The 27,264-nt window shown below is 43.4% G+C and overlaps 1 protein-coding gene across 1 annotated transcript in view; it reads right to left on the bottom strand.

The window, feature by feature from the left end:
- TNXB (tenascin XB) overlaps window positions 1-27,264 on the bottom strand; it is a 153,756-nt gene that overhangs the window by 32,872 nt on the left and 93,620 nt on the right. Inside the window, exons 22-29 of the mRNA XM_067465071.1 lie at window positions 25,327-25,617; window positions 24,641-24,946; window positions 20,304-20,615; window positions 18,549-18,872; window positions 15,471-15,809; window positions 11,323-11,661; window positions 8,690-9,034; window positions 1,921-2,214 (exon numbers count right to left, since the gene is read on the bottom strand). Coding sequence (XP_067321172.1) covers window positions 1,921-2,214; window positions 8,690-9,034; window positions 11,323-11,661; window positions 15,471-15,809; window positions 18,549-18,872; window positions 20,304-20,615; window positions 24,641-24,946; window positions 25,327-25,617 — 2,550 coding nt within the window. The remainder of the gene's footprint in view (window positions 1-1,920; window positions 2,215-8,689; window positions 9,035-11,322; window positions 11,662-15,470; window positions 15,810-18,548; window positions 18,873-20,303; window positions 20,616-24,640; window positions 24,947-25,326; window positions 25,618-27,264) is intronic.

Below are 27,264 nucleotides of genomic sequence, written 5' to 3'. Positions count from 1 at the left end.
ATCTGCACGCATTATTCGCCAATACATCACACAGTCCTAGACACTTGGGAAGTGTCCGACGTGTGATCCAATGCAACAGCCAGCAGAGTGATCTTGTCTGCTGTGGACTCATCTTGTTGTGTTTCAAATAATAATAATAATAATAATAATAATAATAATAATAATACATTTATATTTCGCCCTTCTCCCCAAGGGCTCAGAGCGGATTACAGTATATAAACAGACACAGGCCGACATTAAATGCCTTGTTACAATGACACACAAATACACAGACAAAGGCAAAGGCTTCTCCTTTCACTTCCGGCTCTGAAAGCAGTGCTCATCTCCAGCTCTGGCGGAGGTGCTCTTTCTCCATTTCTCAGCCTGTGTCTGTAGAGACCTGCTAGTCATGTGGCCGGCATGATTGCTTGAAGCATCTTTTTGCCTTTTTCCGCCGAAGCGGTACCTATTGATCTACGCACATTTGCATGTTTTCAAACCGCTAGGTTGGCAGGCGCTAGGGCTAACAGCAGGAGCTCACCCCGTCCCACAGATTTGAACTGCCAACCTTCAGGTCAGCAGTTCAGCAGCACAAGGATTTAACCCAAGCATGGGCAAACTTTCTAATTTGGAGGTCGCATACTAGCATTTACTGCTAAGAGGACTGGCTGCCTCTAAAGAGGATGGATGGATGGATGGATGGATGGATGGATGGATGGATGGATTGATGGAAGGAAGGAAAGAAATAAGTGAGGAAGGAGGAATGGAAGGATGGAAGGAGAGAGAGGGAAGGAGGGAAGAAAGAGGGAAGGAAGAAAAGACAAAAGGGAAGGGAGGATAAATGGGTGGAAGTGAAGAATGGAAGGAAGGGAAAGAGAAAGGAAAAGATAAGGAAGGAAAGATGAAATGGTGGAAGGGAAGGATGGAAGGAGAAAGAGTGTGAGAGAGAAGGTGGGAGGAAAGAGGGAAGGAAGGATGAAAAGGTAAAAGGGAAGGATGGAAGGAGAAAGAGGGAGGTAAGGAAGGGAGGGAGGTAAGGAGGAAGGAAAGAGAGAAAGACAAAAGGGAAGGAAGGAATGATGAAAGGGAAGGAAGGGAAGGATGGAAGGAAGAAAAGGAAGGAGAAAGGAAGAAAAGAAGAGAAGGATGGAAGGGATGGAGGAAGGGAAGAGAGAAGCAAGGAATGACGAAAGGATGGGAGGGAATGGAAGGAGGGAGAAAGAGGGAGGGAGAGAAGGAAGGATGGAAGGAGCAAAGAGCGAAGGAAGGAAAGACAAAAGAAAAGGAAGGAAGGAGAAATAGGAAGAGAGGGAGGGAGGGAGGATAGAAGGAAGGACGGAAGGGTGGAAGGGAAGAAAGGAGGAAGGAAAGAGAGAAGGAAGAAAGGATAGGATGGTGAGAGAGAGAGGAGTGCCTGAGAAAAGAGCCTAAGGGGCCACATTCAGCCCCCGGGCCTAGGTTTGCCCATACCTGGTTTAACCCATTGCGCCACCATGGCACCACTTATGATATGGCTATATGGAGTGCCTCACTGAGAGAAAAATCCTCAGCAATAATAAGTCCTTAAAATATGCCATGCTGGACACACAGATGTATGTGTTAAATACTGCTTATTGCACATTTTGCTTTTTTCTGCATAATTTTGAAGTTCTATAAAATAACTAGCTTCACATCCCAACTGGGAAAAAACAGTAGGACTGATATTTCAGTCATCTCCTACTGTAGAATAGAAAATTAAATTGCAATTATTAATTAATATTTGAGTTTGGAGGTTTAAAAGAAAGGAAAGAGTTTGTTCAGTTGAAGTCTGAACAGTTTGTGTAAGAGAAAAATATATTCTGGAGTTATGGTCCTCAATGCAGCTGCGGCTGTTCTCCTAAGGAAGAAAAGATGTTAGCATGGAAAAAGGGAGAAACTCCAGGTGCAAAGAGAACTCCTGACCTGTGATGGTATCTGCAGAGATGGGACCCAAGCGTTTGTGCCCGCTAATGCCATAAAGATTGAACTTATATCTGCGAGAAGGAGCCAGGCCGGGGATAGTGACCTCACGGGAGCTGCCGCTGAGAGGCAAGACCTGGGGTTTGCCCTCCACATCTTTGTACTGGATCAGGAAAGAGTCAAAAGTCCCAGCTGGTACGCTCCAGGACAGACTGACCGAATCACTGGTGGCCTTAGAGACAGACAACTCTCCTAGCCTGGGCTGAACAGTAGGCTCTTCCTGAGGGCGCTCTTGCACTGGAAGGGAAGAGAAGGGCGGGAGGATGAAGAATAACAGAATGCAGGCTCTGAAACCCTAAAACAGAGATTTAAAATGTTAAAATGAAGATTATAATCTGGGAGCAAGTTGTCGTATGAAACCAACCTGCTGGAGAAAATGAGGAGTAGAAGAAGTCAACAGAGGTGGGAGAGTTGGTGACATATTTGAAATGCCATTCTCTGAACCAAGCTCAAACGTCAAAGTTGCCTTTGCTTAATGGTCAAAAGCCATTACTATTCATATAAAGCATTTTTGTTTCTCTAGCACAAGTCACACTCTCTGAGTTCTGGAGGGAGACAAAGGATCCCCACTGAATAAATCTTGCCAAGAAAACCCCGTGATAGGTTCACTTTAGTGTTGGAATAAGTCAGAAATTACTTGAAGGCACACAACAGTAGAGGGGGAAAGAGTTGTGGAGATGTTTCCTACGAAGGGAGTTCATTAAAATGTTTCCCTGACCCTCGTGTGGACTGAGAGCAATGAAACTTGGCACAGTTCTTAGTCCTGCTCTCCATCGGTGCCACCTAGGGACACACACTTCTCCCATCGTTTTAAGCAACTGTAAACACCTCGCTTGTAGAAGTCGACACGCTCCAAAAGCCACATCTTGACTTTGGAAATCAAAGTCTTATTATCTGAAAAATGCTTGCCTTTCCAAAACAACTTCATTGTTGAGAAGAGGTGGTAATCTGATGGTGCGAGGTTGGGTGAATAAGGGGGATGTGCTAGAATTTCAAAGCCACATGACCATGCTTCTATTTGGGCAACAGGTGAATTGTGAATTGGTGCACTGTCTTGTAGAAGACCATTTGGTTTTGATGGCCTCCCACTATTTCCACAGAGGTGAAGCCTAGTATGCCACAGTGATCATGGTTCCCTTTGCTAGGAAATCCACCAATAATACTCCATGCTGGTCCTAAAATACTGTGAGCATGACCTTGCCTGCTGAGAGTTGGGCATGTGCCTTCTTTGAAGGCAGTGAGTCATGATGCTTCCATTGCATCAGCTGGACTTTAGTCTTAGGATCATAGGGATGGACCCAGCTTTCCTCCTGTGTGATCAGTCTGTTTGAAAAAGTCCTCCTGGTTTCCATTGCACATCATTGTTAATAGAGCCTGAGAGCATTTGACTTGTTCCTGTTTCTGAAAAGGTGTGAGCAGCCAGAGGACCCAGTGAGTGGATACCTTATGCATGGGAAGATGGTCTTGGATGGTTATTTCCATGTACCTCACACTAATCTCAACATTTCAAGCTAGGTGGCAAATGGCTATGCAGCGATTTTCCAAAATAACGATCTCCACTTGCTGGATGGTGTGTTCATCCATAGCAGAGTGGAGTCGCCCTGGAATTGGAGTTGTTTCACCGAAGTCTGACAGGAGTCCCCGGTGGCGCAGTGGGTTAAAGCACTGTGCCGGCAGGACTGAAGACCGACAGGTCGCAGGTTCGAATCCGGGGAGAGGCGGATGAGCTCCCTCTATCAGCTCCAGCTCCTCATGCAGGGACATGAGAGAAGCCTCCCACAAGGATGATAAAACATCAAAAATCATCCGAGCGTCCCCTGGCCAATGTCCTTGCAGACGGCCAATTCTCTCACAACAGGAGCGGTTGCTCCTGACACGACAAAAAAAACCCAAAACAAAACAAAACAAAACCACAAACCGAAGTCTGACCACATTTGAATTGACAATGCTAGTTCTTGACTACACCATATGATGGGGAATCATCACTATAAACCTCTTTCATCTCATCGAACACCTCCTTTGGTGTTCAGCCTTTCAAGTCAAGGAACTTGAGGACTGCTCTGTATTCCACTGCGTCTATTCTCAAACCTCACACCACTTCAGCACCTGTCAAATCAAGACCATTATCAGTTCTGAGTTGTAAACTGGCATGTAACCTTGTTGTTGATGTTTATTTGTTCAGTCGCTTCCAACTCTTCGTGACCTCATAGACCAGCCCATGACAGAGTTCCCTGTGGGCCGTGGCCACCCCCATCTCCTTCAAAGTCAGGCCAGTCAGTTCAAGGATACCATCCATCCATCTTGCCCTTGGTCACCCCCTCTTCCTTTCCCCCCAGCATCACTGTCTTCTCTAAGCTTTCCTGTCTTCTCATGATGTGGCCAAAGTAATTCATCTTTGCCTCTAATATCCTTCCTCCAGTGAGCAGTTGGACTTTCTTTCCTGGAGTATGGACTGGTTGAATCTCCTTGCGGTCCAAGGCACTCTCAGAATTTTCCTCCAACACCACAGTTCAAAAGTGTCTCTCTTCCTTTGCTCAGTCTTCCTTATGGTCCAGCCCTCGCATCTATAGGTTGCTATGGGGAATACCATTGCTTTGACTATGCGGACCTTCGTTGCCAGTGTGATGTCTCTACTCTTCACTATTTTATCGAGGTTGGTCATTGCTCTCCTCTCAAGAAGGAAATGTCTTCTGATTTCCTGACTGCGATCTCCGTCTGCAGTAATCTTTGCTCCTAGAAATACAAAGTCTGTCATGGCTTCCATGTTTTCTCCCTCTATTTGCCAGTTATCAATCAGTCCTGTTGCCAGAATCTTCGTTTTTTTATGTTTAGCTGCAACCCAGATTTTGCACTTTCTTCTTTCACCTTGGTTAGAAGGCTCCTCCTCGCTTTCGGCCATCAAAGTGGTGTCATCTGCATATCTAAGGTTGTTAATGTTTCATCCAGCAATTTCAACCCCAGCCTTTCATTTGTCAAGCCCCCGCACATTGCATGATGTGTTCTGCATACAAGTTGAATAGGTTGGGTGAGAGTATACAGCTCTGCTACATGCCTTTCCCAATCTTGAACCAGTCTGTTGTTCCGTGTTCATTTCTTACTGTTGCTTCTTGATCATTATACAAATTCCTCAGGAGAGAGACAAAGTGGCTTGGGATCCCCATACCATCAAGAACTTGCCACAATTTATTATGATCCACAACGTAGCCAGGATTTTGTTTCGGGGGGGAGCTGAGTTTGATTCGGGGGGGGGGGGGGGTGAGTCTGAGTAAAAGAGGGTCTACCCTAGCAAACCTTTTGTATCATTACCCCAATACCCCCATGCATATGGGATATATTGAGCATGGTGATCAGATCATGATATGAATAACAGTTTAAATAATGTACCAGATCATGATATGAATAACAGTTTAAATAATGTACCACTAAGGCCTTCTTGCGGACCACCATGAGAATTTCGGGGGGGGGGGGGGGGGAGGCTGAAGCCCCCCAAGACCCCCCCCCCCCCGACTACATGCCGTGTGCAAAGGCTTTAGAATAGTCAAGAAAACATAAATAGATATAACATATAGACCCTTATATCATCACACATAATAAAACAGAAATAGACATAACCTATAGAGACTTATATCATTACACATGTGGAGTTTCAGCATCCTGTGATAAATAGAAGTGGGTCAGGGGAAATCTTTAATGAACACCCCTCGTAAAAGACAGTTTGCCCACTAACACACGTTTGCTGCAAGATCTTTGTGATATATCTACAGAGCATGAATATGTTTCTTTCGGGGGGACTACAACTCCCAAATAGACTAAGAGATATTTCAAAAATGAACTTTCCCACACCGTTGTCATTGCAAGGTGCTAATAAAAGGACCTAGATTGGTTAAGGTCGATTATGTATGGCTTGAACTATGCTGTGGCTGTTTCAAGTTAAAACGAAGGGCAGGAGAGGGAGGACAGTTTTCAAAAATGTTAATTGGAATCACAAACTCTCTGCCGTTGAACCATTTTCCAGGGATCATTGCAAAAGGGCAGAACATTTGCTTGATGGTCCCTGATTGAGTAGGATCATTTGATACACAAAACACATGGCTTTGTTTTTTTCCTTAATGGCCCCAGTACAAACTAGCTGGCAGTCCTTTGTTTCTTTCATCTCATCCAAAGTGGCTCCAGCCAGTTAGAGAGCAAAGACTCTTATGTCTTCTTTGACCGGCTGGGACCACTGTAGACGGGATGAAAGACATGAAGGATTGCCAGCCAGGTCCAGGGAACAGGCAGCCACTTCTTTTGAGCTGAGAACCAAACCTAGAGAATATTGAACTCAGGACTAATGTGTTTCTGGGAATATGTCCCAGAATCTGATCTTTTCTTAAGTAACACATTTTTAGATTACAGCTCCCAGGCTTCTTCGACTAGAATGCTAATGGCCACGTTGCTCGGAGAGATCGTGCGGTTCAGAGTCCAAAGACATTACGTTTCCAAGCTCTACATCAGAATTTCAGTGGCAGTCATTCAGGGTTTCTGGAAGACACTGCCATAGAAAGGTGCCTTTTATATGGAACATTGCTTCTTTTAATCCAGCACGGGCTAATGTTACTAAAAGGAAGATTCAAGAATGGGGTCTTCCCCGACTCTGTCTGGAGATGGAGGAGATTGTGCCAAAGGACTTCTGTGACACTTATCTCAGTGAGACCTATGGACAGTGAATCATTTCTTTTCATTGCTTCTATTTTATCATACATTGAATGCCTCTTGAATGCTATTATTTCTAAAAATGCATTTTTGCGTTTGTTTTCTCCACCCCACACATTTTTGTGTGGATGTTTCCCAGGCATAAATGTCACTTTAATGTCCAAATATACAGGTTTTTTTGTGTGTCAGAAGCTACTTGAGAAACTGCAAGTCGCTTCTGATGTGAGAGAATTGGCCATCTGCAAGGACGTTGCCCAGGGGATGCCCGGATGTTTTGATGTTTTTACCATCCTTGTGGGAGGCTTCTCACATGTCCCTGCATGAGGAGCTGAAACTGATGAGGGAGCTCATCCGTGCTCTCCCTGGATTTGAACCTGCGACCTGTCGGTCTTCAGTCATGCCAGCACAGGGGTTTAACCCACTGCACCACCGGGGGCTCCTTAATATACAGTAAGACCCCCATAACTGCAATAGTCATACCCAAGGTTCATCAATTGGTGATGCCCTCCAGGCGATTCCATGGAATACTTCTCCTGGAAATTATTATTACAGGGGGGATTTCCAGGGGAGAACCAAGCGAAATCGCTGGCAAATCTTTGTTTTTCTAACAGTTCAGAGATATCAGGTTATTCAGTCTAACAAATGAAACCATTGCCTAGCATAATTAAATCCGGTTGTATACCACAAGAGAAGATTCTACTCTAAAGAGCTTTTGGCTCTTCTTGAAAAGGCATTTTCCAAAATCATCTGTGGAAGGAAAAATATAAACTGAGAATCATTGCTTCAGACAGAGATGTTCCTCTAGAGCAGGGTTCCTCAAACTTTTTAAACAGAGGGCCAGGTCACAGTCCCTCAAACTATTGGAGGGCCGGATTATAATTTGAAAAAAGCATGAATGAATTCCTATGCACACTGCACATATATTATTTGTAGTGCAAAAAAACACTTAAAACAATACAATAATTAAAATGAAGAACAATTTTAACTAATATAAACATTAGTAATTCAATGGGAAGTGTGGGCCTGCTTTTGGCCGATGAGAAAGGATTGTTGTTGTTGTGTGCTTTCAAGTCATTTCAGACTTAGGTTGACCCTGAGTGAGGGCCGGGTAAATGACCTTGGAGGGCTGTATCTGGCCCCTGGGCCTTAGTTTGGGGACCCCTGCTCTATAGGAATCTCTAGCTCCTCCAGAATGTCCAGGTCAACTGTCAGAGAGTTGCACTGAAGGACCGATAAATACCTAGAACAATGGGTTGTTGTAGGTTTTTTCGGGCTTTATGGCTATGTTGTAGAGGCATTGTCTCCTGACGTTTCACCTGCATCTATGGCAAGAATCCTCAGAGGTAGTGACCTACAACAACCCAGTGATTCCGGCCATGAAAGCCTTCGACAATACCTAGAACAATGTTATCTGTGTGAATCTCTAGGTCCTCTAAGTGCAATGTCAAATGACCTAGGGCAGGCCCGTAGCCAGGATTTTGTTTCGGGGGGGGGGGGGGGGGGCTGAGTCTGAGTGAAGGAGGGTCTAGCCTAGCAAACCTTTTGTATCATTACCCCAATACCCCCATGCATATGGGATATATTGAGCATGGTGATCAGATCATGATATGAATAAACATAACAGTTTAAATAATGTACCCTCTCCTCTGGCTACATGCCTGACCTAGGGCCCTTCCACACTGCCATATATTCCAGTTCAAAGCAGAAAATGTGGGATTTTATTCAGCTGTGTGGAAGGGGCCTTGGAGATTTCTCAAGAGAATATATTCATCCAATTTGCAAATAATCCAATCTGCAAAAGCAAAACCCACAAAATGTGGAGAGCTAACTGTAAAGTGGAGAATGCAGTAGCCCAGGAGTTTAACACATGAATAAGCCAAATAAGTTTTTGATCTGTTGTAACTGTGATTTGTCTGCTTCATATGATACACTCCCCAGGGGAAAATTGTCAATTAAGTTGATATCAGCAAAGCAGTCAAAAAAGAAGAGCACCCAGAACCAATGATAAGCTTCTGCTGACCTGCTGTGACAGCATCAATTGAGACGGGTCCAAGACGTTTCTGGCCAGAGACTCCGAAGACAGTGAATTTGTATCTTTGCGAAGGTGCCAGGTTGTAGAGATGGAGGGAGCGCATGGCTCCATCCACAGGTAAGGTCTGGAGCTTGCCCACAGCATCCTTGTATTGGATGAGGAAAGAGTCAAAGCTTCCTTCCCGGATGCTCCAGGAAAGGAGAAGAGAATCAGGGGTGACCTCAGAGACGGTGAGGTCTCCCAGGCTGGGCTGGACAATCTTGCTTGGCTCTGGCAACACCTTCTCCGTCTCCTCCTCCGTCTCCTCAATTACCTTCCCTGGTGTTTCCGCAGCTATAAAAATAAGAGAATGAGATGGTGGAGGAGGCCGAGATCCAGTTTCATAGAAAGAAAGCTATCATGAAGTCAAAATGAGGTTAGTGATTTCTCAGTCGAGATGCTCACAGAGTTCCCATTCCTGTTAGATAGAAACCATAAGGGCAGAGAGAGAAAAATTTCCACATTCAAAAGTCATGCATGCAAACTTTTCAACTGATGCAAACCTCTTATTTCTGTAAGGCTGAGCACATGGTTGGAAATAGCAACCTCCTACAAGCCTCCTATAGTAGTTATTTGCTATGCATATAATTCAGATTACTTACTATATTGTATGTATATTTTGATATGCAGTTTTCCCTTAACTCTATGTTGTTTGAGGTTGTGGGATGGACTACAGACCATGTGACCAGATCTGGGACTATTCATACTGAGACGCCATTTGTCAAAGAGATAAAATGTAAGTCTTTTTGCTTCAGAAGCAGTGCAGTACAGTTTAGAAGTCAGTAGTATCAGAATGCTTTAGAGAACTTCCTGTTTAAACTCTCAACCAATAAGAAACGTACCTGAATGCCGAATACATTAAATCTGTAAGTAAATCAACAATGTTTCTTTTAACATGGTCTCTTGAGAGCATGATTTAAAAGCAATATATTTTGTGGGAGAGTAGATTTTTTGGGCAACTTTTTTTGTCGTGTCAGGAGCGACTTGAGAAACTTCAAGTCGCTTCTGGTGTGAGAGAATTGGCTGTCTGCAAGGACGTTGCCCAGGGGACGCCCGGATGATTTGATGTTTTTATCATCCTTGTGGGAGGCTTCTCTCATGTCCCCACATGAGGAGCTGGAGTTGATAGAGGGAGCTCATCCGCCTCTCCCCGGATTCGAACTTGCGACCTGTCGGTCTTCAGTCCTGCTAGCACAGGGGTTTAACCCACTGCGCCACCGGGGGCAACTGAAATAACACTTCCAAAGATCTGCTATATTTATTTATTTATTTGCAACATTTATATGCCGCCCTCCTCACCCCGAAGGGGACTCAGAGCAGCTTACAAGTAGCTTATATACATACAATATATTATATTATTAGCATAGTACAATATCAGCATTATATATTGCTATATTGTATTATACCATTATATTGTAATATTATTAGAGATATTACATGTAATATAAAGTATATAATTATAATATCATATTATTAGTAGTAGTATTGTATATTGTGTTACATTATAATATTATAAATATTATATGTATATAAAATATATTATATTATATTATTAGAATATCACGGAATTTAAGATCATCTGAGGGGGCCCTGCTCTCGACTCCACCGCTTTCCCAAGCAAGGCTGGTGGGGACGAGGAGCAGGGCCTTCTCAGTGGTGGCCCCCCACCTGTGGAACTCACTCCCAGTGGATATCAGGGCATCGACATCACTCCTGGCCTTTAGGAGGAAGGCAAAGACGTGGTTGTGGGACCAGGCCTTCGGGCAATCTGCTAACTAGATAGGACAACCAGGCAATTAGGACCGGCAGGACTGATATATGTGGACTGATAAATGTGGAAGAAAACTCTGAACCATGAGATAGCGAACATTGACTGGCAATAAGGAAGAAGTGGTTTGTATCGGTTTGTATGAAATTTTATTGGTTTTATTGGTTTTAACGGGTTTAGATGCAATGTATTGTTGTTGTTTGCTAATTTGTGTTATTTTGCTTTATTGTTTATTATTGATGTATGCTATGGGCATCGAATTGTGCCTTGGATGTGTAAGCCGCCCTGAGTCCCCTTCGGGGTGAGAAGGGCGGGGTAAAAGTAAACCAAATAAATAAATAATAAATATCACAGGAGACAAGATGGACCTGTCCCCTGGCCCTCCTCTATATATATTGTGCATTGGCATATCTTTGTTCCTAACAGTTTAGAGAGATAACCAGGTATATCAATCTAACAACCGAAAAGCCTAAATTGCCTTGCATGAATACTAGCCAGTAGGCTGTTAGGAATTGTGGGAGTTGAAGTCCAAAACACCTGGAGGGCCTAAGTTTGCCCATGCCTGCACTAGATGGATTCTGTGCCCATGGTGCCGTTCTGTGGATCTGTATCATGTGCTCAGTCCCACTAATAAGGAACTAGAAATGGGAACACATGGGGAGAAAGAAAAGAAGATGAGTGATAGGTGTTTTCTGAGCTTTTCAGAGGTTTTTGATCAACCTAAAATATAATAAAATGGAAGGAAAATGAGTTAAAGAATGGTGGAGTGAAAATCATTGTATGCCCCTCCCCATCTTTTCCAGCCACAGCTGACCTGTTGTCACAGCATTGGCAGAGACGGGTCCCAGACGTCGTGATCCCAAGATGCCATAGAGATTGAACCTGTATTTGTGAGAGGGGGTTAAATTGGGGACCACGACCTCACGAGAGTCTCCTCCCACAGGAAGTGCCCAGGGTGTTCCCCTTGCATCCTTGTATTGGACTGAGAAAGAATCAAAGTTTCCTTGGAGGACAGTCCAGGTGAGACGGGCAGTGTCACTGGTGACCTCAGAGACCGTGAGCATCCCCAAACGGGGCTCCGTTTCTCTAGGGACCTCTTTGACAGCTTCTTCTCCCACTTCGTGGTCCTTCTCATCAGGGGTTGTTACTGAAGCTAAACCAAAGAAGATGAGTTAGTGAGAGAGAGAAAGAAAGACGCTGGATTGTAACAGACTTTCCTTTTTGCAAGTTCCTACTACAAGAAGAAGAGAAAAAACTTGCTAGGAGGTTAAGAAGCATAACTGAGGACACAAAACATATAGTCAGGATTATTCCGCATCACAAACCAGTTACCCATAGCATTACAATTTCCTGACTAGACTACTGCAATGTCTTGTATGTGGGGTTGCTTTTGAAGACTTATTTGGATGCAGAATTTGCAAGCCGATGGGCTAACATGGTCTAAAGCAGCTGATGATGGAAATGACTCCTTTGCCAGAAATACAGTAACATCACTCTCAGTGTGATAAGTAGGTAAAGGTAAAGGTAGTCCCCTGACATTAAGTCCAGTCATGTCTGACTCTGGGGTGTGGTGCTCATCTCCATTTCTTAGCCGAAGAGCCAGCGTTGTCCGTAGACACCTCCAAGGTCATGTGGCCGGCATGACTGCATGGAGCGCCGTTACCTTCCCGCCGGAGCGGTACTTATTGATCTACTCACATTTGCATGTTTTTGAACTGCTAGGTTGGCAGAAGCTAGGGCTGACAGCGGAAGCTCACGCCGCTCCCCGGAATCGAACCTGCGACCTTTCGATCAACAAGCTCAGCAGCTCAGTGCTTTAACCCACTGCGTCACCGGCTGTGATAAGTAGTATGTATTAAAATACAATATTTAGAAAGTTTACTTTAATCTTGGATGGCAAAATAATACATCTTTTCTTTTTTTTACTGTATGGATTGGATTTTAGTTTTAGTTACGTATTGTTTATTGTTTTAGTTAGTTAGTGTTTATTGTTTTATATTAGGAGTACAGTAGTGTGTTTTAGTGTTAGTTTAATACTAGCTGTCCCCTGCCACGCATTGCTGTGGCCCAGTCTATGTATGTGTTTTGTGTGTATATATGTGTGTGTATGTTTGTGTATATGTACACAAACACACAAATATGTGTGTTTGTGTATATATGTGGTTTTGCCCATGTGTTGTAATGTATGTTTTGTTTTTTGGCTTTTTAAGCCCCTTCTGCTGTGTTTTTAGGCTTTTTATGAGTGATGGTCACTCGTTGGCTTGATACATGTATTGTATCCAAATTTGGTGTCAATGTGTCAAGTGGTTTTTGAGTTATGTTAATCTCACAAACGAACATTACATTTTTATTTATATAGACTAGCCGTCCCCTGCCACACGTTGCTGTGGCCCACTCTGGTGGTCATGGGGGTTCTGTGTGGGAGGTTTGGCCCTATTCTATCATTGGTGGGGTTCAGAATGCTCTGTGATTGTAGGTGAACTATAAATCCCGGCAACTACAACTCCCAAATGTCAAGATTCTATACTCCCCAAACTCCACCAGTGTTCACATTTGGGTATATTGAGTATGCGTGTAGAGTTTGGTCCAGATCGATCATTGTTTGAGTCCACAGTGATCTCTGTCTGTAGGTGAACTACAACTCCAAAACCAAAGGACACTGCCCACCAAACCCTTTCAGTATTTTCTGTGGGTCATGGGAGAACTGTATGCCAAGTTTGATTCAATTCCATCGTTGGTGGGGTTCAGAATGCTCTTTGATTGTAGGTGAACTATAAATCCCAGCAACTACAACTCCCAAATGACAAAATCAATTGTTTTGAGTGAAGGACATACATTGGGTTGTTAGGTGTCTTGTGTCCAAATTTGGTGTCAATTCGTCCAGTGTTTTTTGAGTTATGTTAATCTCACAAACGCACATTACATTTTTATTTATATAGATTAGTTATATATACAAGTGTATTTTCATACGCAGTGGGACTCGGGCACAATTATGAGCTATTGATGAGTATAGTATGTCAATACCATAGGATGGGTCTATTGTGTGTATGTGCATGTTCGTTTCAGAACAGGAAGAGGCAATGCGTGGCATTGTGCTTCTCTGCCAGTTTGACACCTCCATACAATAAATTCCTCAGGGCTGACCAGGAAGATCATTTTTGGTGGTCAACTCCCAACTCCACACAAAGAAGTGTGCTTCACAGGCATGTAGCCGGGGGGGGGGGGGGGGCTTGAGGGGCTTCAGCCCCCCCCTCCCAAATTCTCAGGGTGGTCCACAAAAAGGCCTTACTGGTGCATTATTTAAACTGTTATTTTTATTCATATCATGATCTGATCACCATACTCAATATATCCCATATGCATGGGGGTATTGGGGTAATGATACAAAAGGTTTGCTAGGCTAGACCCTCTTTCACTCAGACTCAGCCCCCCCCCCCCGAAACTCAGCCCCCCCGAACCCCCCCTGAAAAAAATTCAGCCCCCCCCCCCCGAAACGAAATCCTGGCTATGGACCTGGTGCTTCATGCCTGATTAATGCACTTTGAGTACCAGAAGATCTCCCCCGATCTTTAAAACAATACATTTGATTTCATGCCTTGTTTCTACTTAATTTTCTTTTTATAACTCTCCCTCCTTCCCTCCTAAAGTTGCTTTATTTGCAGTTTTAATTATCTGAAGTTGTTTTATTTGCAGTTTTGATTATAATCTCCCTTTTTTTTACTGATCTTGTGGGATGTGGCATTATTGTTGTTGTTGTTGTTATTTTATTCTGCACACACAAGGGAAGTCTCTAAAGAAAGTCAAGTTTTCCCAGAACACATCTACAGCCTTTAAAAAAATCTCAATTCCTCCCTGAATGTGGAAACCTGTATGATAGCTGATACAGCAGTGGTTCTCAACCTTCCTAATGCCACTACCCTGAATACAGTTCCTCATGTTGTGCTGACCCTCAACCATAAAATTATTTTCGTTGCTACATCTTAACTGTAATTTTGCAACAGTTATGAATCATAATGTAAATATCTGATATGCAGGTTCTATTTTCATTCACTGGACCAAATTTGGCACAAATACCCAATATGCCCAAATTTGAATACTGGTGGGGTTGGAAGGAAAATTGATTTTGTCATTTGGGAGTTATAGTTGCTGGGATTTATAGTTCACCTACAATCAGAGAGCATTCTGAACTCCACCAACGATGGAATTGAACCAAACTTGGCACAGAGAACTCCCACGACCAACAGAAAATACTGGAAGGGTTTGGTCCTTGAGTTTTGGAGTTGTAGTTCACATACATCCAGAGAGCACTGTGGACTCAAACAATGATGAATATGGACCAAACTTGGCACAAATACTCAATATACTCAAATGTGAACACTGATGGAGTTTGGAGAAAATAGACCTTGACATCTGGGAGTTGTAATTGCTGGGATTTATAGTTCACCTACAATCAAAGAGCATTCTGAGCCCCACCAATGATGGAATTGGGTCAAACTTCTCACACAGAACCCCCATAACCAACAGAAAACACTGTATTTTCTGATTGTCTTTGGGGATCAGGACCCCCCACCAGAGGTCCCCACCCCCAGGTTGAGAAATGCTCTGATACAGGATTCCAGCTTCCATATATATGAATGATTCAAGGGTGTGTGTATGTATGTGTATATGTTTGTGTGTGTGTGTGTATTCATTCATTCCTGCCTTTTCTCAGTATAGAACTTTATGTATATGCCAAATAGATGCTTTCAGGTGTAAAAATCACATTTCAATAAGATCTTTCACACAACTCTGTGTATTGTCTGAAAAGAAAAATGGGCAAAGAAGGGAGAAGAGGAGACAGGCAATGATTCTTCTACAGACTCTCATACACAAAAGGCTGACCTAAAAACTAGGAAAATGAAAAAAGTGAGTTAAAGGAAGGTTGAAATGAAACTCCCTGTCTTTCCCAGCAGATCAGCTGACCTGTTGTCAAAACATTGGCAGAGATGGGTCCAAGTCGTTGTTGTCCAGAGATGCCATAGAGATTGAACTTGTATTTGTGAGAGGGGAGCAAGTTGGGGACCAAAACCTCACGAGACCCTCCTCCTACAGGAATCATGTGAGATCTTCCTTCTGCATCCTTGTACTGGATTAAGAAAGAATCAAAGGTCCCCAGAGGGACAGACCAGGTGAGGCGAGCTGCATTACTTGTGACCTCGGGGACCGTGAGCTTCCCCAAACGGGACTCCGTTTCAGTGGGGACCTCCGTGATGGCTTCTTCTCCCATGTTTTGAGGCTTCTCATCATGAGTTGTTGTCATAGCTAAAACAAAAATGTTAAATCAATAGGATAATGTTCCAATACACTTTGGCCTTTTTGTCTTCTCATGAGCTGCTACCTTAAGAAGAAAGAAAATAGCTGGCTAAGAGATTAAAATGCATAATTAGACTACTGCAATATCTTGTATGTGGGGCTGCCTTTCAAGACTACAACCAGGGCCCCACTTTTGCTTCGGGTACCGATACAGGACCGACATGAAAGTGGGAAGACCACAAATGGAAAAACAACTTGAGGGAACATCTCTATAGGAATCTCAATTTCTTCCAGAGCAACTCTTTAGTTAATGTCTATCAGATGCTGGCAAAATAATTTTGCTGGAAGATCCATAAAAGCCTCGAGAAAATGTGTTGTCGACATCTACAGTTTTGTCCTTATGGTGCACTTTCCCTCCTCCTAACTTGAAGGCCTAACCCCACTGTTTGTCCTTTACGGACTCCTCTCAAATACACTTTTTCTACTCCTACCTCATCCAGGGTTTTATCATTTTATCTTGTGTATTTGGCCTGTCCATTGTGTTTGATTTTCCATTATCTTATTTTGCTTTTTTATTTTATTTTGCTACTGTATGTATTTTATTCTGATGTAATTTTTCTTGGGTTGTTGTAGGTTTTTTCGGGCTCTATGGCCATGGTCTAGAGGCATTCTCTCCTGACGTTTCGCCTGCATCTATGGCAAGCATCCTCAGAGGTAGTGAGATCTGTTGTAACTAGGAAAAAGGGTTTATATATCTGTGGAATGACCAGGGTGAGACAAAGGACTCTTGTCTGCTGGAGCTAGGTGTGAATGTTTCAACTGACCACCTTGATTAGCATTCAATGGGCTGACTGTGCCCGGAGCAAACTTTTGTTGAGAGGTAATTAGATGTCCCTGCCTGCTTCCTCTCTGTTGTTGTGCTGTTGCAACATAATCTTTCTTGTTTTGTATTTTATTTTGCTGTAATGTATCTTCGGGCTTGGCCTCATGTTAGCTGCCCCGAGTACCCTCCGGGGAAATGGTGGTGGGGTATAAATAAAGTTTATTGTTATTTTACTGACACAAAAGCACAGTATGTCACAGCAAATGAGATCTATATGCTGAATTTCGTATTGTTGTTGTTGTTGTTGTTGTTATTATTGTCAAAGGGTTTCATGGCTGGAATCACTGAGTTGTTGTGAGTTTTCTGGGCAGTATGGCCATGTTCCAGAAGCATTCTCTCCTGACATGGTGGTCGTTAGAGTGTTAGACCATCTCACCTCTTCAGAAGTCTACCGTATACCATGCAGCTGTGCACAAGTCTACATAGGGACCACCAAACACAGCGCCCAAACACGAATCAAGGAACATGAAAGGCACTGCAGACTACTCCAACCAGAAAAGCCGGCCATAGCAGAGCACCTGATGAACCAACCTGGACACAGCATGTTATTTGAGAACACAGAAATGCTGGACCACACCAACAACCACCATGTCAGACTACACAGAGAAGCCATTGAAATCCACAAGCATGCGGACGATTTCAACAGAAAGGAGGAAACCATGAAAATGAACAAAATCTGGTATCAATATTAAATAACTCTAAAATTAAGACAGTAAATAAAGAACAACACTAAAAAAATAGGGGAATTCCAGACAGGAAACTATCAGGGCCAGATAACACATCCCAACAAACGATTCCCCCAGGCAGGAAGCAGCTGCAAGTCCTTTCAATGCTAATCAAGGTGGCCAATTGCAATATTCACACCTCAAGCAGACAAGATTTCTTTCTCCCACTCTGAACTTTCCACAAATAAACCTCACTTGCCTAGTTTCCAACAGACCTCACAATTTATTTATTTATTTATTTAATTTTTTTCATTCCGCCCTTCTCACCCCACAGGGGACTCAGGGTGGAATATAATGCACATATACATGGCAAACATTCAATGCCATTAGACATACAACATATATAGACAGACACGAGGCAATTTAACATTCCAGCTTTCCGGCTTCATGAGGGAATGTTCGATTCCGGCCACAGGGGGTGTTGCCATTTCACCATCCACTTGTGACGCCGAGTCCTTGATAACGTACTTCCTCATTCTTACACACGCTGCTGGAAGGTTAAATTAGTCTCCCCGCATAAAGCAGTATCTAAATTTCCTACTTGACAGATGCAACTGTCTTTTGGGCTGCATAGGTAGACTATTAATGATCAGGAGATCACTCCGACCCGGGCTGGCTTCAAATTCATGACCTCTCAGTGAGTAGTGATTTTATGCAGCTGGCTACTGACTAGCTGCACCACAAACTCTGAGGATGCCTGCGAAATGTCAAGAGAGAATGCTTCTGGAACATGGCCATACAGCCCAGAAAACTCACAGTAACCCAGTGATTCCAGTCATGAAAGCCTTTGCCAATTTCCACATCTACGAAATGTTTTCTCCAAGCAAGCTGTGCTGCCTGACTTCATGCCTGAACTTCAAATGCAGAGTGACACATTTAGCAGCGGTACAGAAATATTCTTTGGGAAGGAGGGAATAATTTTCTACACCTGCGCTATCCACTCAGTCTTAAGCATGAGGGGAGAAAAAGGAATGAGCAAATACGGAGACAAGAAAAGGAGAGAGGTGATGATCCAACCAGTGCATCTCTAAGACTAGAGATACACTTGAGACCTAATACCATGGAAAAAATTGAGTTAAAGAACAGTGAGCATGAAGCCATATTTGTCCCCCTCCCCATCTTTTCATCACATCTGCTGACCTGTTGTCACAGCATTGGCAGAAATGGGTCCAAGACGTCGTGATCCAGAGATACCGTAGAGATTGAACCTGTATTTGTGAGAGGGGACCAAGTTGGGGATTATGACCTTGCGGGACCCTCCTGCTACGGGGAAGGCCTGGTTTCTTCCTTCCGCATCCTTGTACTGGATTGAGAAAGAATCAAAGTTTCCCTGGGGGACAGTCCAGGTGACATGGGCAGCATTACTGGAGACCTCCGAGACCGTGAGCTTTCCCAAGTGGGGCTCCATTGCCACAGGGGCCTTCTCATATGTCTCTTCTTTGGTCTTCTTATCTTCTGTTATGGCTGGATTTAAAAACAAAGATGGTAAGTGAGAAATGGATGCAAAGATAACATTGCAATGAGTTTTTTTTTTACCTTTCTTCCATTGAGTTAAGTAGCACCAGTAAAAATAAAAACACCTTACTTTCAGATTAGAAAGAGTGTGAAGTCTTGGCTCTGCCCTTTTCCTCTTCTCTGCTTTAGTTCCCCCTCTTTGTATTAGTTTTTGGGTGGAGCATAACATTCCTCAGAGACCAACCTTAGTTGGAATCATAGAATCATAGAGTTGGAAGACACCTTGTGGGCTATCCAGTCCAACCCCCTGCCAAGAAGCAGGAAAATTGCATTCAAAGCACCCCCGACAGATGACCATCCATCCTCTGTTTAAAAAGGAGCCTCCACCACACTCCGAGGCAGAGAATTCTATTCCATTTCCCTGTATAGAGCTCTCTTTCTGAACTTCTCCCTTTTCTACAGTCACTAGAGCAGTGGTTCTCAACCTGGGGTCCCCAGATGTTTTCGGACTACAATTCCCAGAAATCCCAGCCAGCTTACCAGCTGTGAGGATTTATGGGAGTTGAAGGCCAAAAACATCTGGGGACCCCAGGGTGAGAACCACTGCACTAGAGGCTTGGGACATTGTCCGGAAATCCTAGGCTGAAGCAATCCAAAAAGCAGACATCCTTAGCATCCTGCATTCAGCAGTATTCATATACCACCAGTCCAAAGGACAACAGAAGCTTTTGACCAGCATAAGCTTCACAAGAAAGAAGATTGAGACAGCTTATAAGCAACAGTTTATAACCATCACTTTGCACCAGAGGCAGAAGAGTCCAGAGAGATGACTGAAGCCAGCAGAGGCTCCTTTTGTAATGCACTGCTTTAAGTTACCTTATGATAGTGCCGGGTGGAGTTAACCCTTTATTCACCTAGTTTGCACTAAACTCATTTTGGTATCTTTTCACCTTGCCTAAAATGCCTCTGTGTGTAAAGGGTCTCAATCTTAACAGAAGGCATACAGATAGCCCCCGAGTAAAGCCAGACACTATAGTTTCCCCAAAGGCTCGGGCATGCCATCTTAAAGAGAAACTGAGGATGCTGAAGATAACATTCAGATTAACTCAAAATTGTCTGGCTCTTGTTGTCCGTGTACAATCATATCCTGATTAGACTACTGCAATGTGTTATGTGAGGGCCCTTCCTTGAAGTCTATGTGGTGCAGAAAACAGCAGTGAAGTTATTGGCAAGTTCAATGGTATGCTGCATCGCTCAGCCATGCAAAGTAAGATGAGTCTTCTTGCTGACTGTCTTGAAAAAGAAAGCTGCTGAAACCAAAACAGTAAGAAAGGGCTTTTGGTGAGAGAAGAAATGCAGAATCAGAGAGTTTATAAGAACAAAAGGCAAAACGATGGAAGAAAAGATACTGCTGTTGTTTTTTTCAGATCCACTGCTGACCTGTGACAATACTGATGGAGACTGGGCCAAGACGCCTGTGTTCAGAGATGCCGTAGAGATAGAACGTGTATCTGTAGAAAGGCACCAGGTAGTAGATGATCACTGAGTTGGTATCCTTATCCACAGGAATTTCCTGTGGTTTATTTTCAGCATCCGTGTACTGGATCACAAATGAGTCAAAAGTCTCCCTAGGGACATCCCAAGACAGACGGACAGAATCACTGGTGACTTCAGAGACAGAGAGCTCCCCCAGGTTGGGTTCTGGTGTTGGGGTTGCTGTTTCTTTTACTTGCTGCTCTTGTGCCAATGGAACTGTAAAAGAAAGATGCATATAGTCTCGCTAGGATTTTCTTCATCAGCTCAATCACCAGTTGTCATGCTTCATCCTCAATGTGTCCATGTACATAAGAAACTACACTGCCATAGCAACTTCTAGGTGTCTCTGTGGCCACATAAATATTCCTTCCACCTTTTCTCTCAATCTTTCCTTCCTTAAATGAGTGTGTGCCAACTCTGGGGAGCCCTTTTATTACTTGAAACTCCATTTGCCTGAGCTTGGTCAATCTATGTCTATATGTTCTGAATGTACATCTAGTAGAGTTTTCGTTATGTAACTCACATACTGCCTGTTTCTCTTATAGGAAACTCCCGCTTATTGTCATACTCCAGAACAGAATCACCTCTGACTTTAAACACCACACCAGCTGGGTAAAATCAGCAAGCAGCTTATTTAGGGATATATGTAGCCAAAGCAGTAGAAAGTAATCCACAGTAAAAGGTAATCCAATTGATACAGAGGAAGACAGGAACAAGGAGTCCAAGGAAATGCATGAAACTGGGCACTTGAATCCATGAACAAAACAGAAACATATCCCATATGCAAAACATGAGCTAGGCAGACCTTGGCACTTGAAACTTGGTGTTATTCTGACATTGCCTCAACTGAAGCAATCGTCTCTCACAAATCATTTATAAACTCTTCCCTGACTCCAAAACTGCTCAGGACACATTCTTTCTTAGTTTTGGTTTACTATCTATCTCCTGTTGAAGCCTAGCCTAGTCTTAATTGCTGCATGGACTACCTCCATTTACTAAAACTTCTTTTCCTGTTCAAGGTCTCATTCCCATCATTAACTCCTGCATCTGCTACTTCAAAATCAACTTCATTCTCAGATAACAGACTAGAGAATTGTGGCGAAAGGCCTTTCCCAAGCCCAGGACTTTCAGGATCCTCTTACAGCAGGGGTCCTCAAACTAAGGTCCGGGTCTGGATGCGGTCCTCCAAGGTCATTTACCCGGCCCTCACTCAGGGTCAACCTAAGTCTGAAATGACTTGAAAGCAAACAACAACAACAACAACAATCCTATCTCATCAGCCAAAAGCAGGCACACACTTCCCATTGAAATACTAATAAGTTTATATTTGTTTAAATTATTCTTCATTTTAATTATTGTATTGTTTTTAAGTGTTTTTTGCACTACAAATATGTGCAATGTGCATAGGAATTCATTCATGTTTTTTTCCAAATTATAATCCGGCCCTCCAACAGTTTGAGGGACTGTGACCTGGCCCTCTGTTTAAAAAGTTTGAGGACCCCTGTCTTACAGTAACTCAGGCCTCTCGTTTAAACTCCATTCAGGCCCAAAGGACATCCCCCCCCCCCAAACCACCAGACCCTGGCCCAGGAACCAGATCAACATCCCAATTCCCTTCATGAACTTCAACATGAACATCAGACACAATCATAGGCTGATATACAACACTTGTCTGATGAATCATAGAATCATAGAGTTGGAAGAGACCTCATGGGCCATCCAGTCCAACCCCCTGCCAAGAAGCAGGAAAATTGCATTCAAAGCACCCCCGACAGATGGCCATCCAGCCTCTGTTTAAAAGCTCCAAAGAAGGAGCCTCCACCACACCCCGGGGCAGAGAGTTCCACTGCTGGACGGCTCTCACAGTCAGGAAGTTCTTCCTAATGTTCAGATGGAATCTCCTTTCTATGAGTTATTGATTGGAGGACTGTCAGAAAGTGAAATCAATAGACACAGCCATGTTTTCCCTGATTGACTCTATCCATCTGGAATGTGATCTACTTCTTTCCCTAAGGCCCTCCACTTTCCCAAGCATTGTGGTGAATCATCTCTTCTCATGATATGACCAAAGTGCAACACCCTCAGTTCAGTCATCTTGGCTTCCAGGGATAGTTCAAGGCTGGTTTGTTCTGGGCACATTTATTATAATACTACTACTACTACAACTACTACTAGTACTAAGAATAATAATTTATTTATTTATTTATATTCTGCCCTATCTCCCCAAGTGGACTCAGGGTGGATTACAGCAACAACAGGCAAACATTCAATGCCTGATATAACAATAAATACAAATACAATAACAAACCACTCAGAACCCAAGATAAACCAAAATATACCACAATAAACGCACATATACCACATTAAACCCACATATAAGACCAAATTGTAACATACAACCTAAAACTATATTAAATTATATCTAACATAGAAAACAAGCAGTCTACAGTATCTACAGAACTCTTCCAGCATGAAATCTAAAATGAGTTGATTTATTTTTTATCAATTCATTTCTTCCTATCAGAGTCTCAGAGTCACTCGGGACCGTGTTCTGACTTATAAGAAGCAAAAAAATGGGTGCTGGAAATAATATAATATGAAATCTGACTGGCACGACCTGGGGATCACAACCAGATACAGTGAAGACATCTGCCCTTGAGTTTTGCTACTCTGTTGCTGAGTACGCATCTCACCACAATAAAATAGTAGATGTGGTACTGGACCACCTGACATCCATCAGGAAGTAACAGCCTGTAATGAAAGGACCAAGGCATTGACATCTCTGCCCCATCCTCTGTTCGAATATCAGCCAGCAAGCCAATGAATCAAGAAATAGCTTCCTATGATCTGCAGAGATACTCGCAGGAACCCAAAAGTGGCAGTCGAAAACTCGGAACCTCAATCAGTGGCTGAGACCGGATGAGAAACTCCCTCCTGGGCACACAGAAGACTGAGTGACTTGGAAGGGACTGAACAGGCTGTGCTCTGGCACCACAAGATGCATAGCTAACCTTAAGAAATGGGGCTACAAAGTGGAGTCTACAACATGTGAATGTGGAGAAGAGGAAACCACAGACCACTTACTACAATACAGCCTGAGCCCTGTCACATGCACAACAGAGTACCGTCTTACGGCGACACCAGAGGCCAGTTAGTAGTCCGCGTTTTGCACAAGTCCTTGTCTTGCCCTCTCTAATCTGATTATGCCCACAATACTCTGGTTACTGATGGCTGAGATTGGTTTTGATACAGTCTATGATGTTTCTATACTTAGCTGGTTTTAATTATTTTAATTTAGATTGTTTATACAGTATATTATTATGTTTTTAAATTGAGTTTTTGCTTGTAAATTCTGTTTATGCTGGGCTTGGTCCCCATGTAAGCCATCCTGAATCCCTTTACGGAGATGGTGGCGGGATATAAAAATAAAGGTGTTCTGAACCATTGAGCTGCTGAACTTGCTGACCGAAAGGTCACAGGTTTGAATCCTGGGAGTGGTGTGAGCTCCTGCTGTTAACCCTCCTATGAACCGACTAGGACATTAAGATCATCTGGGGAGGCCCTGCTCTCTGTCCCGCCTGCATCACAGACGTGCTTGGCGGGGATGAGAGACAGGGCCTTCTCAGTGGTGGCCCCCTGGCTGTGGAACGCCCTGCCTACAGATATCAGGTCGGCCCCCTCCCTGCTGGCGTTTCAGAGGAAAGTAAAGACCTGGCTGTTCGAACAAGCATTTGATTAAACTATGTAATTGAACATAGGAATACGGAATAACGGATGATGAGACTGGATTCTGATTTTACTGTTGAGGCGCCCAATGATTGTTATACTGATGTTTAATTGTTTATGTTACAATTGTTTTTAACTGCCCTATACTTGACTTACGATGTTTTGTATTGATGTTGTTAACCGCTTTGAGTCACCTGAGGGCTGAGAAAAGCGGTATATAAATAAGATAAATAAATAAATAACTAAACCCCAGCTTCCGCCAACCTAGCAGTTTGAAAACATGCAAATGTGAGTCAATCAATAGGTACCACCTCTGTGGGAAGGTAACGATGCTCCATGCAGTCATGCTGGCCACATGATCTTGGAGGTGTCTATGGACAACGGCGGTTCTTCAGCCTAGAAACGGAGATGAGCACCACCACCCCAGAGTCGGACATGGCTAGATTTAATGTCAAGGGGAAAACTTTATCTTTTCTTTAAAGTTATGACTGGTTCTAAAGTGAAACAATGCTCACCTGTGAAGGTATCAGTAGATATAGGCCCAAGGGTTTCACCACCTGTGATGCCATAGAGGTCAAATTGGTACCTCTGGGATGGAGTCAGGTTAGGGATTGTGACCTCTCGAGAGTCACCATCCACCGTCAGAGTCTGCACATCATCATTTCCATCTTCATACTGAACAAGGAAAGAATCAAAATGTCCCACTGGGACACTCCAAAAAAGACGGACTGAATCGCTGTTTGTTTCTGAAACCAAGAGTTCCCCCAGTCGAGGTTTGCGTTCTTCACCTTCCTCCTCTTTCTCCTTCTCCTCTGGTTCAACTAGGATGGGAAAAAGGGAAGGAAAAAGACCCGAGGGCCATGAGAAATGTTCTGCACCTGGATTATTCTACTATGGGAGGGAATGAAAGCATGGAAAGGCCAAGAAAGATGGGGAAAAGCCTGGAAGGAAATGGAGAAAATGTTAATATGGCAGCAAACATGCAGTACAGTTCTTTATACCCAGTAAGGAAAGAAAAAGAAATGATGAAAAACTATGGTATGACCACAAAATTATGGCTGATGTCTACCAAACACGATGGAGAAGCACACATCTCTCTTTCCTAGATTAGAAGATAAGAGGGTATCATGGAAGGAATTCATTTCTCTCACTCTTTATACCACCCACTGCTTTAAACGAAGAGGAAAAGACACCTGCTGACCTGTGGTGGCCTCAGCGGAAACAGGGCCAAGCCGTTTGCGACCAGAAAGCCCGTAAAGGTTGAACTTGTATCTGCGGGAAGGCGCCAGGTTTGAAACAGTGACCTTGCGAGAGGGGCCTTCCACAGGCAACGACTGGGGTTTGCCCTCTGCGTCCTTGTACTGGATCAGGAACGAGTCAAAACTCCCCATTAGGACAGTCCAGGAGAGAAGAGCGGAGTTGCTGGTGAGATCGGAAATGGAGAGCTCCCCCAGGCTGGGCTGCACTGACTCTTCTATCTTTGCTGGAGATGCTGAAAAACAGGAATTGGGACCACATCTGCAAAAGAGTCTCCAAAAATTAAAAGTGATTCAAAGGGTGCTTAATTCAGAGTTACTGATTTCTAGTCATGTGCACAAAATTTGTTCCGACCTTTTGATTTGTGTATTTTGTGGTTAGCTGGATCCATTCATGAAGAACTTGTGGATACCAAGTGCTGACTGCATTTTTCTCATCTGACACAATACTCTTGTTGATGCATCCTAGAATTGCATTGCCTTTTCCCCCTTTTGCCCCTTGCATTATAGTGCTGTCTTAAGTTTAGTCATTTAGTCTGTGGTCTGCTGAGACCCCCTAGATCAGGCAAGGGCAAACTTGGGCCCTCCAGGTATTTTGGACATCAACTCCCACAATTCCTAACAACCTACAGGCTTACTACCTCTGAGGATGCTTGCCATAGATGCAGGCGAAACGTCAGGAGAAAATGCCTCAAGTCATGGCCATATAACCCGGAAAAACCTACAACACCCCAACCTACAGGCTGTTAGGAATTGTGAAAGTTGAAGTCCAAAATACTGGAGGGCCTAAGTTTGCCCATTCCTGCCTGTTGGAGTTCAGCCTGTGATTGTGTTTCAGGATCAGGGTGCTTTGGATGTGGGAAATGATGTTAATGAGGTTCAAGATGAGTTTCAAGATGGCAATGGTTTGGTCAGTGATATTGATGCAGAGAATGACCAGGAGATCCCTGTTGTTTCCCATGAGAATGTCCCTGAGGGGTGTGGGGATGATAGTGTGCTTTCTGAATTGTTACCAGTGAGTTCTCATGAGAGAGAACATGAAAATAGCTCAGCACCTGGCCCAGCTGTAAAAGTTGATGAGCAAGTAGATAACGAGCCAAGAAGATAGATGAGAAGGGATCAGTCAAAGCAGGAGAGCTGAGCAATGGCTTAGACGCTCTGCCAGGCTTCGACAGAAAACAATAACAAAGCCTCAATTAAAGAGAAACCAATTTCTGACCACTAGTGACCTAGCTAACGAGGGGATAAAAGTCTCAAGTTTGGGATGTGTAGTCAGAGCATCGCTTAGAATCACACCAAGTTCTTGTCCTTGTTCATGGAAGCCTTGCTTTAAAGATTCATGCTCAGATATTTCTTGTTTCATGGTTTTGATTCCTGGATTTAATGATTGCTTACCCAAGCTTTGGATCAATGTATTCCTGATTTTCTGGATTGCATTACAGTTGTGCAGACTTTGCTTTTATGGAATTTGCTGAAGTCTACCTTTGACTACAGTATATTCTGGCATATAAGACTACTTTTTAACCCAAGAAAATCTTCTCAAAAGTCAGGGGTCGTCTTATACGCAGGTGTAGTCTTATGCATGGGAGTCGTCTTAACTCTATATTTTAACTGGAAAAGTTGAGGGTCGTCTTATATGCCCAGTCGTCTTATATGCCGGAATATACGGTAATTTGTTCCTGCTTATTTTCTTACCTAATTGGATTTACCAATTTCTTTAACGTGCCTTTTGCTTTACTGTTTTTTTTTAACTTATCTTCAATAAAAGGATTGTTTTTTTCATATTCAACATGTGGTGTTTAAAGTCAGAGGATTATTCCTGTGCTGGTGCAACACTGCCCTAGATGCTTTCCACATCTACTGTTGTCTATCCACATGGCTCC

This window comes from Anolis sagrei, chromosome 2 (genome assembly GCF_037176765.1).
Source record: "Anolis sagrei isolate rAnoSag1 chromosome 2, rAnoSag1.mat, whole genome shotgun sequence".
NCBI lineage: Eukaryota > Metazoa > Chordata > Lepidosauria > Squamata > Dactyloidae > Anolis > Anolis sagrei.
The sequence above is the reverse complement of the archived record's forward strand: the minus strand, read 5'-3'. Positions and strand labels throughout refer to the sequence as shown.